The 16,498-nt window shown below is 42.3% G+C and overlaps 1 protein-coding gene across 1 annotated transcript in view; it reads left to right on the forward strand.

Annotated features, from left to right (window-relative positions):
* The window catches only part of LOC147703282 (uncharacterized), a 303,605-nt gene that overhangs the window by 165,597 nt on the left and 121,510 nt on the right, over positions 1 to 16,498 (forward strand). The window contains exon 6 of the mRNA XM_086931733.1: positions 5,250 to 5,303. Within this exon, the coding sequence (XP_086787859.1) occupies positions 5,250 to 5,303 (54 nt within the window). The remainder of the gene's footprint in view (positions 1 to 5,249; positions 5,304 to 16,498) is intronic.

Here is a 16,498-nt window from a genome sequence, read left to right on the forward strand (position 1 = left end):
CGCGTACCGGGAAGCGCTTCTACCGCAAAAAATCGATTTTTTTTTATTTGCCCCTTATCATTCCTAGGGGGTCAGGAGGGGTCTACCTTGCCCCCTTTCATTAAATTCCCCCTTCGTTTTTCTCCACCTTTTGTCTCTCGATCCTACCGAGAGACAAGATGGCGGCCGGTCGGGACTGTTTAGAATGTTGACAGACACCGGAGAGCCAATCAGCTTCGCTTCACGAAGTTTCGTTACACGTCAGGTACGCGAACCGGGGCGCTAACCGGAGCGCTGTCACAGATATATCTGTTTTTTAAAACGTTAATTTCTCAAAATCCACTGGAGCACATATATTGAGACATAGCAAAGGCACGTCGGGCAAACCATATCTACAATTTTGTGGAAATCCATTCAGCCGTTCGAGCTAAAAGTGAGTCCAACCGCCCTATGGAAAACTCAATGTTAAAAACATGTTTTGGGACCCCCTTTTTTCTCAGCCCCCGCTTGACGAAACCCCCCCAAACTTTTAAGGGGACGCTCAGAAACAAAATGTGCCATTTTCCTGAAAATTTCAGCCAATTCCGTCCATCAACGCCAAAGTTATTCAACATAGAATTTTCAGAAATCCCTATTCAAAAAAATCCTAACTATATATACCTACTGGCGACCGCCAGTAGGTATTATATATATATATATATATATATATATATATATATATATATATATATATTTTTTTTTTTTTTTCACTGAAAAAACCGTAGGTTTCAGGCCTTATATAGTTAGGAATTAGCATTTAAAAAACCATTGAAATTGATCCTATATAGTTAGTTGTACTAACTATATTTCGCGCACCCGCAATCCACTGCTGATGATGTCACATATTACATCATTCATGACATGGTCAGTGACATCACTGATGACATTACTGATGACATCTCAAATGACATCACTGATTGGACTCATTTTCACATTCAATTTTCTCAAAAACTACTGGACGGATTTACACCAAACATACAAAAGGCACTACTCCATACCAGGCTCTATCATTTTGCCAAGTTTGGTGTAATTCCGTTCAGCCGTTCGACCTGTAGCCTTGTCAGAATGTCCCTATGGAAATTAACATGGGGAAAACACGTTTTGGGACCCCCCTTTTATCTCGGCCCCCGCTTGACGAATCCCCCCGAAACTTTCAGGGAAGGAGCGGAGCGCAGCGAGGCAAGTTTGAGGGAAACTACAGTCAGATCCCTCAATCGGCGCCAAAGTTATTCCCAATAGAATGTTCAGCATTTCCTATGGTAACTAGGTCCTAACTATATATACCTAATGGATATCGCCAGTAGGTAACATATATATATATATATATATATATATATATATATATATATACACTTCACCAATTGAGAGATGAAGACAATGAACCCAGCACCATCTTATCTACACAGGAGGAACTTAGAGAAGCCGAAATCTCTCAAATCGGAGCAGGTTCAAGTCCATTCAAACCGACGTCAACTTTCACACCCACCATGCCTAAGGATGCAATAGATGCATTCCATGATGTAGTGACAGCAGACTTGAAAAAACTTTACCATCAGGTCAAACATCGTAGGAGAGCCAAGCGAGAGCATGAAAAACAGTATTCGGAGCTCATGAATAAATTGAAAAATAATCAATGCAACATAGTTTGTGGTTCTGACAAAGGGGGAAATGTAGTTATATGGCCCCAAGAACAATATATAGCAGAAGCTATTAAACAATTGTCGGACTCCACTTGCTATATGAAAACAAACTTGAAAGATTATGATCTAGCTTGGGAGAAATTACGAAAAATGCTCTTCAAGTATAGAAGGGAGGGCTAAATCTCTATGCAAGAGTTCAAGTTTTTGCACATTGAGCTGCCAATCATGCCCAGATTCTATCTAATCCCCAAAATACACAAGGGGATGACTCCAGTCCCGGGACGACCGATTATTTCGGCAATAGATAGCATTGGTAAACATCTCGCACAATATATAGATTATTTCCTACAACCTTTGGTCTCCAGTCTGCCAACATACATTAGAGATACAGGACACTTCCTACAGAAAATCAAGAATACCCCATGGACAGAGAACTCTTTACTAATAACATTGGACATCGAAGCTCTTTATACAAGCATAGAGCACTCCACTGGTCTAAAAGCTTTGGAATATTTTTTAAGCATGAGACCAGCCAACTGCTATAACCACAACAAGATGTTAGTAGAATTGGTCAAGTGGAACCTACATCATAATTTCTTTATGTTTGGTAGGGATGTCTTTTTACAAAAGAGGGGGGTGGCCATGGGGGCCTGCTTTTCCCCTAGCTACGCGTGCTTGCACGTGGGGTATTGGGAAAGGCGGGTCCTCATGGGGGACCACTTGAACATCTTTTCTGAACATGTGGAACAGAGGGTCAGATTTATTGACGACGTATTTTTAATCTGGAGGGGTGATGAAGCCAGTGCGTTAGATTTTATCAAGATGTTGAATATTAATGATTACAATTTGAAATTTACGCACCACATCAGTAAAAAATCAGTTAATTTTTTGGATGTGAAGGTTTACCCAAAGAATAACTTGTTGGCAACCACCCTTTACAGAAAAGAAACTGCGGGCAACTCAACGTTGCACGCAAGTAGTGCCCACCCGCGACACACCATCGATAACATCCCTTATGGGGAGTTACTCCGAATTAAGAGAATCTGTAGTGACTCAGAGGAAAGAGACAGATGTATAAAAGAATCCATCATTAGGTTCAAGGCCAGGGGATACAATGACAAACCCCTGAACAGAGCGGCCTCGAAAATCCAACAAATAAATAGGGAATCCCTACTGTCACAAGATAAAGACATCATGAATAAGAAGGAAGGCAGTGAAAACTCAGAAATCAGGTTTCTCACAGCCTTCAGTTATCAGGATAGAAAAATAAGGTCCATTCTAAGCAGGAGTTGGCCTATTTTGCAAACAGATGGGGTCCTAGCAGGAGATTTTCCAGCCAATCCAATAATCACGTTTAGGAGGGTACCCTCCTTACGTAGTCATGTCTCCAAATCTTTTCCAGAACTTACCACACAGCCAACCCGGTTTCCCCCTAGAAATGGGTTTTTTAAGTGTAACAGCTGTCGGGCATGCAAATTTGGGGTAAATACTTGCTCATATACCACCCCATTCAGTCCTATTCCCTTACAGATTAAGGGAAACTACAACTGCAGGACTGAATATGCAGTATACGTCCTGACATGTACTTGCGGCCTGAGATATGTCGGGAGCACTCGGCCAGCAGTACACGCCAGGATATTACAACACCTCCGTGCCATTGTCAACAACGACAGTGCATATCCTGTCGCCAGGCACTTCAAAAAAGTACACAAAAACAATTTGGAGTGCCTGAACTACTTTGTGTTGACTTCAGTTGCCCAACCAGGAAGAGGGGGAGACAAGGACAAGCTTCTGCGTCAAATGGAGTCGAAAATGATATTAGAGCTTGATACTAAGGCACCGAATGGGCTTAATACCACGGAAGATCTTTATCATTTTCTCTAAGTTGGTGTGGATAATTATTATTTGATGGATCCGTAATTCAATATTGATATATTTTTGTCTTCTTTTGCTCTGTAGATTTCCCTGTGTAGTTTGCCGCCCCTCCTCATTTGTTGATTCCAGCCATTTCTCCTTTCCCTTTTTATAATTGTTGCACTGGGGGCTACTCAATTGAGAATGGAATGTTTTATTTTCCATTTTGAGTTTAACATGTGGTATTATGGTGTTATTAGCACATTCAGGATTTTTGCATAGAGATCTACCAGACGGGGTGTGAATCGATGAGAATAACAGGGTTGCCATCACCATTAGATGTCCCTCATAGTTTGGTTAGGAATGACAGGGTTGCCATCAATCAGAGATGTCCCTGCAGGATTGTAAATAGTGTGTATTTGGTCTTCACAGTACCTGTATTTATATTGCATGATTTGCACAGAGTGTACAAGTTTACAAATTTTGCATTTTTTAACATGTGTATATGGTAATTTTTTAGATATAATAATTAATTTTGTATTGAAGTTTTTAAGTATTTATACTTTTATAACTGAAATTGCCTATTTGCACAAAGTGAAATGTTTACAACTTGCGTTATTTTGCACTTCAAACTTTGCACTGTTAATATCAGACTGTCTAGACCGTTTTTTGCATTTATGCAGATACAATCTTGTTTCCAACTATTGAATTCATTCAGAAATATGCATATTTATTTTTATATGCTAACATAAAATAAGGATTGTGAAAATACCAGCCCTGTACCCATAGACGCACAAAAAGACTGTAATAGTATTTCTTTTATGCTTACCACATGGTGTGCACAAGAAATTTAAAAAACCAGGCATTTTTGGTAATGTGTGACTGTGAACAAGGGCAACCGCCCAAAACGCGTCAGTCTCGTTTGCTGTCTTTTGCCTAATAAAGAAGAACTTGCCTAGATTTTGGGATTCGTGGTGCCTTCTGTTTCTGGGGCTCCAGATTGCAGTTGGTGTACTTGCTTGCATATATATATTTATATATATGTGACCTTGTCTGTCGAATCGCATCATATATATGTTACATTTGTTTCTTTTTATACTGATATCCCATGTTGCCCTTAATGAGGCATTGTGGGAGTTGTATTTCCTATATACAAAATGTACATAATGTTTTCAATCGATCAATGTTTAACACAAGTATGACAAAATTGCCTATACTGCAAAATCTTCATTGTGACATACATATTAAACAAAGATTCTCTGTGTCTGAGGCAAAATACCTAATCATGCACACAGTAGCTGAACCTATACATAGTGGCCCATACAATGTTGAGTATACTCCCATAGTGTCTTAATGGGCTGAGTATACAGTGCTATAGATTCTATTCGGGCTGAGTGCCTGCGTATATATAGCAAAGGTTGCATGCTCTGGAGTATGACATGTCTCAATGTGGGGCTAAGTGCTCATATGTGAGAAATAGACAATGTGTGCCATCAGATATTGGTGCAAGGTAACTGCATCTTTGTGAGGAGCAGAACATTTCAGCAATATCCTGGCGTGGGCTTTGGCCCAAAGTGCATATTATCTGATACTCTGTTATGAATGTGGCCAAATGCAAAGCATGCTTTTATGCTTATTAGTGCACTTTTTACAGATTGGGGGCAAAACTGTCAATAAACTGGTTAGCTTTCAAAGTACTTTATAAACGCATTAATTGTTTTAATTTTTGTGTTTTAGGACGACTTACTAAATAGTGTGGAACTACCAATAGCAGATATAACCAAGACACTGGTAAAAATCCTTTACAATTATTTTGCGTTAGTGATTTCTCAGCATAGTTCATGTTTGTTTCTCAAGTGTTTGATTTACAAAATGTTTGAAAGGTCGACCAAGAATAAATTAAGCAAATTGTTTATTTTAAACAGACAAATAAGTCAATTTTTAATATACTGTACATATTCCTATATACCCTTCTGTGGGGATGCTGTATGTTACTAATCAATATGGTGGAAGGATTGCCTTAACCCTATGGTGACTGATTGCACCCAATTGTTAGGAATTATCAATGTTATCTGAATTGGCTCAATAGTAGTGGCTCAGTATAGGGGTTTAAGTTGCTTAACAGCTAGATGCTAGAAAAATAAAAGCATCTATCAATCAATCAGGATTTGTAGAGTATGGCTGCTTCACCCGTGAGGGTCTTCAGGCGCTGTCAGGTAGTGCTAAACAACGTAAGAAGGGTGTCCCCAATAAATATGAGAAGGACAAAAGTTCCAAGGTTTAAGAAATAACACCCACAGAACTGCTCACTAGTATTTCAAAAATACAATTTTCATTTTATTTTTCATAATAGCATTTTCTTTAAAAAAAAAAATTATTTAAGAAAGATGAAAAGCACAATTCATTGCGTACATTAGCGAAACATCACAAGAATCTGTTCCTATTCAATAACCCCATAACGTTTCATGGAACATCTGAGGAAGAAGAAGCAGCAGCCCGTAAATATCAATGCCCAACAGGGTGTGTTTAAAAAATGGCATGAACAGCTAAGAAATAGTCACATAAAAAGACAACGGACATGAAGTCCAAAAATGACAGTCAGAAACAATACACAGAACATTAGGTAGAACAATGAATCACTGAAGCGGACATACAGGAAAAGCGCAGACGCGCGTTTCGGAAAATACCAAAAGCGATTTTTAAATAGTTTCCTTCATCAGGGCGCAAATGTTACGTTACATGCAGCATAGGTGACCCAAGATAATGTCATTAAAATGTTGAGATAGGGGCAAATGTAAGCATTAGAGCTGACAAAGCATATCTCAGAAATCTAGAGTCAATTGCAGTTAAGTTACTGCATTAAGTGTCGGTTCCAGCAGGGACTCTCTAAATAACTGGGCCTGATCCTAAATTGGTCCCAGAGGGCCTGGTCCTGCAGGCACCACAGATCTAACTGTGGGAAGGATGGACTATTGGTCGCCGGGCAACTCAAAGTGGTGTTGACTGGGGAGTGGTCGGAGATCCCAAAGGCCATAATCTGGGGTGCGTCGAAGTCTCCCACCTGGTCAGTGCAGGTGAATAGATAGTCCATTTGTGAGAAAGACCCGTGTTGAGCTTGGCCGTAAAAAAGCCGTCCAGGCCCCTCTTAGGAAAAATCTGCCGCATGCAGTATGGAGTAATAAAATGGTAGCAAATTTAAAACAAGTTTGCTAATGCTTTAGTGTGTTTTAAACAGGTATAAAACAACATTTATAATTGTTAATACAGACAGAACAGCATACGAAATGTAACATCCTCCATTATTTGAGAGACACCCCCAACCACCCAGAGCATTTAAACAAATAAGGCAGAATGACATTAAATTTTTTCAAACAGAGACACAATTCCAGCATTGTAAATCTCTGATTTTTGATATCGTCAAAGCACATATTCTGTCCTCCCTCCACACAAAACTCCTCCCCTTCCATAGACGTTTTCTCAAACACTCCGCACATCTGTCAACACATTTGGTATAGTACACCATGAGTCCTGAAAAATAATAATTGTATTTTATTGTTGGAGCAGGAACCTTTACCGTTGCATCCAATAAAGAAAAATCAGGTTTGATTCCATCATGGGATATAGTGTACCCTTGTGAATCTATTTTTTGGTAAAAAATGTACTCTTATCTCTATTAAGTGTCAAACCAAATTCTCCCCGGTTCTTCAGTACCAACACCAAAGTTGAGTTATGTTGCTCTACAGTTTCACCCAAGACTAGAAAGTAATCTTGAAAATAGATAACTTTTTTCACTCTCTCAAAGATTTTCATCATCATCTGGTGCAATACACTCGCAGCCGACTCTAACCCGAACCGCACAGGAGTGAATTGATTCATCCCTTCTGTAGTGAGAAAATATATCAACATTTAAGAATCCTCATGCAAACTGATTTAATGGTAAGCACTCCTCAAATCCACGGTTGAAAACTACTTGCCATCCTTGACCAATACCAGCAGCTTGCTGATATTTGGGAGAGGAAATCTGTCCATGACTATCTCCTGGATGAGGGATGTCAAATCCACACAAACTCTCAAATGGCCATCAGATTTTTTGGCAATACCAACTGGAGGTACTCGCTTTAAGCATGACACTCAGCAACTCTTTGACACTTTGTTGCATTGGCACAGAATTTTACTTTAACATAATTTTGTGGACATACAGCCTTATTCATGAAGGGGCCGTTTTGCGAGCCCCTAATAGCGAATCATAGCGATTCGCTATTAAGGACTCGCAAAACGGTAATCATGTAGGAATCGCATAAAAAAATGCGATTCCTACTGATTCCTTATTTGTGATTAGCAAATTGCTAATCGCAAATAAGGAATAACTCGCCATTCATTCCTTATTTGCGATTAGCAATTAGCTAATCGCAAATAAGATTGCGATTTGAAGGGTGCCAGGGGTGTCCACAGGACACCCTGTAGCACCCCTCAAATGATCTGTGACACAGGTGTTGCACACACACATGTCCAAAGGACATGTGTGTGTGTAACATGCAACTCAGAAAAATGCATTTAAATGCATTTTTCTGAGTTTTCGCAATTTACCGCGAGGTCTGACCTCGCGGTAAGTTGCGCCTAGAAATAGCGAAATCGCTAATTGAAATAGGATGTTGAATAGCATTTAAGGAATCTCAAATAGAGATTCCTTAAATGTCATTTCCTCGCACATTTGCGACATCGCAATTAGCGATTTTTGCTTTTGGGATGCTGAATCCCAAAAGCAAAAATCGCACTCGCAAAGGGCCGGATTCTAAGAATCCGGCCCTTTGCGAGCCGATTTAGCCTTCATGAATAAGGCTGATACTCCTTCCAGCCTCCTAAGGTATTACAAAACATCTTCTCTCAAGTATCACTCAAGTTTACATCCTCCATAACCATTATTTGGTTGATTGCTCTGGAATTTTTTATTATATTATGGTCAAAATGATACATCAACCCTAAAATTGTTCGCATCCTATAGTGCATGTTCCCATCGATGTATCCCAAAATATCAGTGGGTTCCCCTTGATGTCCTCCATGATTGATATCCTTAGCAAACAATGTCACGTTACTCCATTGCACCTTGAACATTTTCATGGGAATGGTGGTATACATTGATCGCTAATCCACCATGAGCTCCACCTCTTTCTCACACATTCTCTTCCACAGTGCCTTGACTCACAACTAGTATTCTATATCTATAATTACTGTCCCTTGCCTCCATCTATCACCTCCTTTGGAGAGGGGTTCTTTGCTGCCCATAACCTCTTCTGAATTTTCTTGTCCTTGCACTGTACAATGATCTGGCTATGAATCCACTCATCTGTGATAGCACTAAAACATCATTTAATCAAAAGCTCTCTGAGTTATGTTACAAATGTGTCTATTGATTCTATTGACCACGGTGCAAGGGTGCCTGTGTTGTAGGTGGGATTGCTTTTTTTCAGGAAGGGGCTCAGATGTTTTTTCCTTTTTCTAATGTGTGCTGCAGAGACAGCTCACATAGAAAGAGGAAAGAACAAGGAGAAATAAAGATATTTCTTCACAATATTCCTCTCGAGTGTTACCGTTCTGTGTTGTCTTGGGTTTACAAATCCTTGTAAATCTGGGAATGCATCAACTACCATGGGAGTTGCATGGGAACACCCGCTGCAATGTCCATGGAACGCCTCTCTTGCTCAGAGATTTTTGAAGCCATTCAAAGCCTTGTAAAGTGACTTAGAATGGCTTTATATATATCTGACATAGAGGTTTGAGTCACACAGGTACAAAGTTGCATGGCATAAGCATTACGCAAAGCTCCCATAAATATGTTCTCACCTCTAAGAACTGGTCCTCCCACACTAGCCTCTTCTTCCAGAACAGTGCCTGCAGTGTCTTCTTGCACCACTGTAGATTACTGAGAACAACCATGCCTGTGCTCCCAGTAGAATAATCATGACGAAGGGTATCACCTGTGAGAAAGTGGTGGACTTTACTCATCAAATGCATATCTGTTCCCCCTCACAATCAAAGCCTATCTTAGATGATTCCACCCTTCGTAAATGGAAAGGACTTCACAGTATTGGTGATGCAACACCCAGTATTCTCACATTTGCATTCCCTTATTAATTTTAAGAGCTTCTGCCCTCAAGTCACGTTCAAAGTGGTTTCTGATGTACTTCCTGAAGTAATCCAGCTCACATAGCTCTTCTTGGACCATCTTAACATTACCCATCAATATCTGAAACCCAGCAGTTGAATCTCTCAGATCATCCTTTCTCTGGCCAACCTTAGCAGATAATCCCTCAACCTTCTTAGCTACCTCCATCACATCAGTCTCAATGTATTTCTTAGTGCCAGCTCATTGCATTATGTTTAAAGCATGCAGCTGCATTCTTTTTCCCCTTCTTTGTTATGACTCACCAGTAGAGACCAGAGTTGACTCTTTCTAGCCCTTCCTTTGCCTGACAGGTTTGAGTTTAAATTATTACTCCTCTTTCAGCCAGATTCATGAAGCAAAATTGCGATCGCAATAGCTGCGAATTAGCTATTGCGATCGCAATTTTCAGAAAAGCAATTCATCATGTCAAAAACACTGATTTTGCAAATTCGCAACATTTAAGTTTGTGAAATCGCCCAAAAAAATCGCAGAATCTAGGAGGAACCCCAATAGTGATTCGGAATTTGCGAGAATCCATGCATTCTGCGATTTGTTTTGCGAATTCGCTTAATAATCGCAAACGCCATTCATGAAAACTCGCAATTAGTGAAAAAGCTGAAAATCGCTATTTGCGAGGCGCAATTTAAGGAGAACCAAAATCAGGTGGTAACCATTAAGAAAAAAAAAATATTAATTACTAACGAGCCACAGGTGCAGTCCTGAACAAACACACTTAAGGAAACACAGTAGTAGCATGAGGACTCTCACAATGCCAGAACTCTACATGGTGGTCAGGCGGCGCAGGCTCCAGGCTGCAGCACGGAACAGACGCAGAATCCAAGAGAGAATATTCCGCTTGCGGGTCACCCTGCTGGGCCAAACAGCGGAGCAAATTTACTCAAAGTACCGCCTGAATGGGCCAATGATCCTGAAAGCTGATCCGAGACCTAGACCCCCTGATGCAGCACCCAACAAGGAGGACCAATGTAGTGCCCACACATGTCCAGGTCTTGTGCTGCCTGCACCTACTTGCCTCCAGAAGCTTCCAGGGGATAGTCGCTGTTGCAAAGGGGATAGCCCAGAGTACCATGTCCCGCTGCCTAAAGAATTTCCTGGAGGCAATGCTGAGCCGGCTTCACCACTACATCTCATTCCCGACCACCGAACATGATTTGAATGAGACCAAGCTACATTTCTACGTTGCCCAATTCCCACATGTCATCGGATGCATTGACTGTACCCACATCCACATCTGCCCACCAGCACAAACAGAGTACATGTACCGCAACCGCAAAAACTACCACTCCCTCAATATCCAGATGGTGTGCAACGCAAAGTCTTACATCACGGACATAGTGGCACAATACCGGGGGAGCACACATGACTCCTTCATATTCCGGCACAGCGACATTCACACACGACTGGCCAGGGGAGACTTTGGCGAAGGACACCTACTAGGTAAGTACACATGCCCCCATATAATACACTGTGATCATGTAGCTGCGCAGAACATGCACTCACCCTCTGCTCCTTTCATTCAGGTGACAGCGCCTACGGTCTCCGTGAGTACCTCCTCACCCCTCACTTCAACCCTGCAACACCACAGCAACGGCGTTACAATGCAGCACACATCCGCACTAGGAATTGCATTGAGAGGACATTTGGGCTTTTGAAGAGCCGCTTCCGCATACTGCATAAGACTGGTGGGGCCCTCAAATACGAGCCTGAGGTCTGCTGCCGCATTGTCGCCGTGTGTGCAATACTCCACAACATTGCTACCAAGCGCAGGATACCTGTTGAGATATCTGGCAGTGAGTCGGAAGGGGACAACCGCCCACCTCCACATGCGCGTCATGCACACGGGGACAATCCAGCTGAAGGACACAGACGCTGCAACCAAATCACAAACAACTGCTTCTAGTCCATCCACTCCCCTCACCCAACACTTCACTCATGCATGACAATTGAAATAATGACATGAGTCTGATGTACTGTTATTGAAAAAATAATATTGTTGTTTTCACAATAATATTGCATTATTTTCAAAAGATACATTTGAGGTGTATTGTGTCATACATCTCCTGATTTGTTAGAGGGCATGCTTTTCTCATCAGCATGTCCCTGCATGATGAGCAAAAATGTCAATGGCGCCTCTGGCCCGAGGCTCCGATTTGCCTCTCCACATCGTCCTCCGGATATGCCAGTGATGCCGCAGTGGGTGTGCTGCTGCGGCGGGGAACTCTGACCAGTGGCAAAGACAGGCTGCTGTGGCTAGATGTTCCCTCACTAGCGTCCTCCCCTCCTGCCTGGCCGTGGCCAGTTGCCTGCAGAGCCTGAACTGCAGTGGTTGCCTGCTCAAGCGCCCGTGCCACGTCCTGGCAGCATTGGACCATCTGGATTTGCATTGCCAATGATCTTCGGGACAGCTGGGATGTTGCGTTGCCAATTATATATTTGGCGCATGTGTACGCCGAGAGGCGTGTTAGGAGCTGGCGGTGGCGGCGCCGGGTGAGGTCCCGCTGGGTCAGCATGGCCTCAGTGTTTGCCTCCACTGCTGTGGTCATTCGCTCCATCCGGTCGGACAGCTGGCCAACATTCCTGGCTGTATTGTGCAGCTGCAGATGTATTGCAGCAAGGTGTCGTGCCTGTTGTGGTGGACGCGCAGCATGCGGCGCTCTATTGAAAGACCCGGCACACACACAGTCACCCCCCTCCTGCCGGCGTGTGGTGTAGTTTGGCGCCGCTCCCTGACCTGTCCGATGGACAGGGTGGGCACAGTAGGTGTGCGTTGTGTTGGTGGCCTGGCGGCTGCTGGTGTTGCCAATGCCACTGGCATGGGTCTCAAAGTTGGCGGTTGTGGTGCGCCTGTTGTCGCTGGCGCTGCAGGTGGTGGTAAGGCTGCTGGCGCTGGTGCTCGCCCTGATGGACCTGGTTGTGTGGATGGATGTGCGTCACCCTCAGAATCCTTAGGATTCTCGTCAATTTGCAGCCTCTCACTGTCGCTGCTGGTATCTTCAGCGCCACCTGTGATGTAAAGTGGACGTTGATTAATAACATGTATCTTGCACATGGAAGGTTGCTACATGCATGCAGGCTAGCATTCCCTGACTGGCTTTTGGATTGACTCTATTAGGACATATCTGGCTGTATGGGGCTGAATGTAAATTGTGGTCAGACTACATGTCCCACAATGCAATAGGGATTTTCTGGTGTGCATGGGCTGCATGACTGGGGTTTCTAATGGGTAGCTCTAGGGTCATGGCCATTGTTAGGGGACAGGGTCGCAGTCGCATGGTACTTACCTTGGCTTTCTTGGGTGAGTCGGGAGGAGTCCAGCTGGGTTACCCCCACGCATGCCTCAGGTTGCAAGGTGTCCTCAACGAGGTCATCCATTGGGGTGTTGGGAGGGATTGTTGGGTCTCCCCCTCCTGTTGCAACACGCTCACCCAACCTCTCGGCGATCTTCTCCTTGGCACGACCTCGGAGGTCGTACCACCTCTTCTTGAGATCGTCGATTGATTGCTGGGTGACTCCAACTGAATTGACTTTTGCGCGGATGCGCAACCAAATTCGCCGTTTGTCGGCCTCTGGCACCCTCCTGGAGTCCTTCCCGAACAGTCTGTCATGATCTCTACTGACTCCCTAATTCTGATGCTCAAGCTCCTGCTCGGAGAATTTAATTTTTCTCTTTCTCCCTGTGGAACTGGTCCCTGCTGCTTCCTGTGACATTGCTGTAGTGGGGTGTACCCTGATTCAAAGCTGGAGGTGGTTTAGAGTGGAGCTCTGGGCAGTGCTACTTCCAAATCAGCCACAGAATTCAGAATGAGGGAGGGAACTGGCTGCTTCCTGGTTGTTATGTCATCACTGTGCTCGAAATGTGACTTCCCGTTTTTGCGATCTCGCTATTAGCAAGATCGCAATTTGCGTTTTCGCTAATAGCGAGATCGCAATTTCAACATGGATATTGTCCGATTTAGAGATTATTCTGCGATTTAGGGAAAATCGCAATCGGCTTTTGCGGCCGAATGCGAATCGCTATTTTTTTTAGCAGATTTTCATGAATCCTAATATGCGAATTCTAAATTGCGATTCGGTATTTCTCGCAATTTAGAATTCGCAGAAAATGGGTTTCATGAATCTGGGGGTTTGTTTTTTCTTTTCAGAAATTGTATCACAAAAATAAAGTCAAGAACCTGAGGCTAGACCAAGTTGACAGGAGCAGAGAGAAAGAAGCACATTCCCCCTACCTCCTTACTAGAACTGCCCAGCATTATGCCTCACTGTGTTTGTGTCCTGTAGTTCTTTGGGGTGGTGAGTCTTACCTGATGTCAACAAGATGGCAGTTTGATTATTTCAACCCCTCCGTCTTCTCATGCGGGCCTTCTTTATTGCTGGTGACCCTGCCGGTGCCACGCATACATTCTCTGTAGCTCTAGTTGTGCAGTCATTGTTTGCAACCCAGTGGGAACCTCATTGGTTTTCAGGTGCTCCCAATGCCATCTTGATAAAATCAACCTGAGGGTCTCTATAGTCTGCTCTACTGACTAGCACGCATGCTTGCAATATTTATTACACCTTTAACGGATCACTACAACTGTCAAAAAAATTACTCATCACTTGAGTCTAATAAAGATGTTAATGAGTCCTTCCTTAATAAAAGCTGGAGTTGACAGTGGAATGGGGATGTGAATTACATTTAATATTCTCCAATGGATGTTAAAACTTACTATGGTTTTTTGGCAAAAGGACAGCTATATGTAATTTATTGCCTTCTATTATTTGTAAAACTATTGATGAAAGACATAAAGTTTCCTGAGCTGCTTATGTTTAATCAATGGTTGGTTTTAAATATATACTATGAGGATAATTTAAAAAATAAAATAAAAAGCCCTCTTTTGAAAAGATGTAAATAGGGAATTGTATAACTGCTTTTAAAAGGGCCTTGCCAAAGATAAGGGAAGAGTAGAATGGAGATGTGAATTACATTTAATATTCTCCAATGGATGTTAAAACTTACTATGGTTTTATGTAATTTATTGCCCTCTATTATTTGTAAAGTTGGAAATACCTCCTCTAATTCAGAATATGCTGGTATCTCAGTTTTTACATGATCAGAAAATTAGACCCATGATCCTTTTCTGACAGGACAGCTTGGACCTTTTCCTCTCACTCCTTGAATAGTTGAAAACAATGCTCGTCCATGGTTCCCCACAATTAGTTGATAGTCTATATTAAGTTCAAGGCCCTCTGCATTGCCTACAAGGCAGTGCATGGCACAGGACCCAAATTCTTGACCGAGGCACTCCAGCTGTACACCCCCAAAAGACTGCTGAGATCTGCTAATACTTGCCTTCTACCTGTACCTCGCACTAGAACGGCAACTTGGGGAGACCGCCGCTTTTTAGTGGCTGCACCAAAGCTCTGGAACCTTCTTCCATTAAATATTAAAAATGCCCCCAACCTGATGAGCTTCCGGAGGCTCGTAAAGACTTGGTTGTTTAACCAGTGAACTCTACTATTGTGGTCCTGCTAGCTCTCACATGCGCCGAGACACCCTAGGGTAATTGTTCGCGCAATAAAAATCTCATAAATAAATAAATAAATAAATAAATTACTGGTATTTTTTTTCTTAGGAAACTACTATCTTACACTTTGAGGATCTTGTAAAAGCTAAGAGCCCAGGTTTTTCGCCATAGACCCCTGCCTCCAGTAACATTCAAAATGATGCTTCCATCAACATCTGCAGCAAACCCAGTCAGAAATATTATCAAAAACTCAATAAAGACAGGGATCTTCTATAGAAGGAATTGAAAACAACAGTAATTTTCCCATTGCTTAAGTGGAGCAATTTAGATCCCAAGACCCTACAACTATAGACCAATCTCCAGTGGATTTTCTCTTGAAAACAAATGGAAAGAGAATAATTTCTGTGTATCTCTGAATTCACCGCCGAAGAAAACCATCTATCCTCACTTTGCCAAAATAGGATTTCACCCAGGAAGAAAGAAAGAATCATCCATTTGGCATGGCCTAGAAGCATATATACAGAAATTGTATAGCTGCATTAGTACACTAGGAGTTTTCTGGAGCTTTTGACACAGTACACTAAATCATCTTACTGCATAGTTTAAACACTTTGACACATTTTTCCACATCTCGGATGTTCTCAAAAGGTACAAGCAACAACAGCACTCATCCTCTCTAAACTGTAATATGTTTGCAAACTATACTACAGAATCCCACTCTCAAGCAAGGGAATGTTGCAGATAATTCAGATTTCAGCAATAAGGCTACTTCTAAATATAAAAATGCGAACCCTCGTTTGTCTACTCTCTTCTTCTGAATGCTTTCCACTTGCTCCCAATCACAAGAAGGTTTTCTTTCAAGATCTTAGGCATCACCCACAGATTAGTAAATGGCAAAGCACCAACATTCCTTTACTCAAAAATAGCCAAATACTTCAATACATTCCTGTAAAAGTTCAAGCTTACAGGAAGAACACAGTGCTTGGCACAATTTGCTCTCATGCCACCAAATTATAAAATGGCCTACATGTAAGGATTTGAGCCACTAAGGATCACATGGAATTCAGAAGGATGTTTAAGAGTTATCTCCATCTAAGAATCTGTATGATTTTGTTCGCAAAGGGAGTGTCAACACACGTTCTGGCCTCTCTGTATACAAACGTATGTCCCTGTACTACTCTCAAATGAACAAGGGAGAGCCACACCTTCCAGTTCCGCTGGAGAACCTGATCAGCCAGTGCTTTGTGAAAGTTGTATTTAAATTGGTATGGCTGTGAAGGTTTTGTTCTGCATAATTG

The sequence above is a fragment of the Lissotriton vulgaris genome, chromosome 7 (genome assembly GCF_964263255.1).
Source record: "Lissotriton vulgaris chromosome 7, aLisVul1.2, whole genome shotgun sequence".
Classification (NCBI taxonomy): Eukaryota; Metazoa; Chordata; class Amphibia; order Caudata; family Salamandridae; genus Lissotriton; species Lissotriton vulgaris.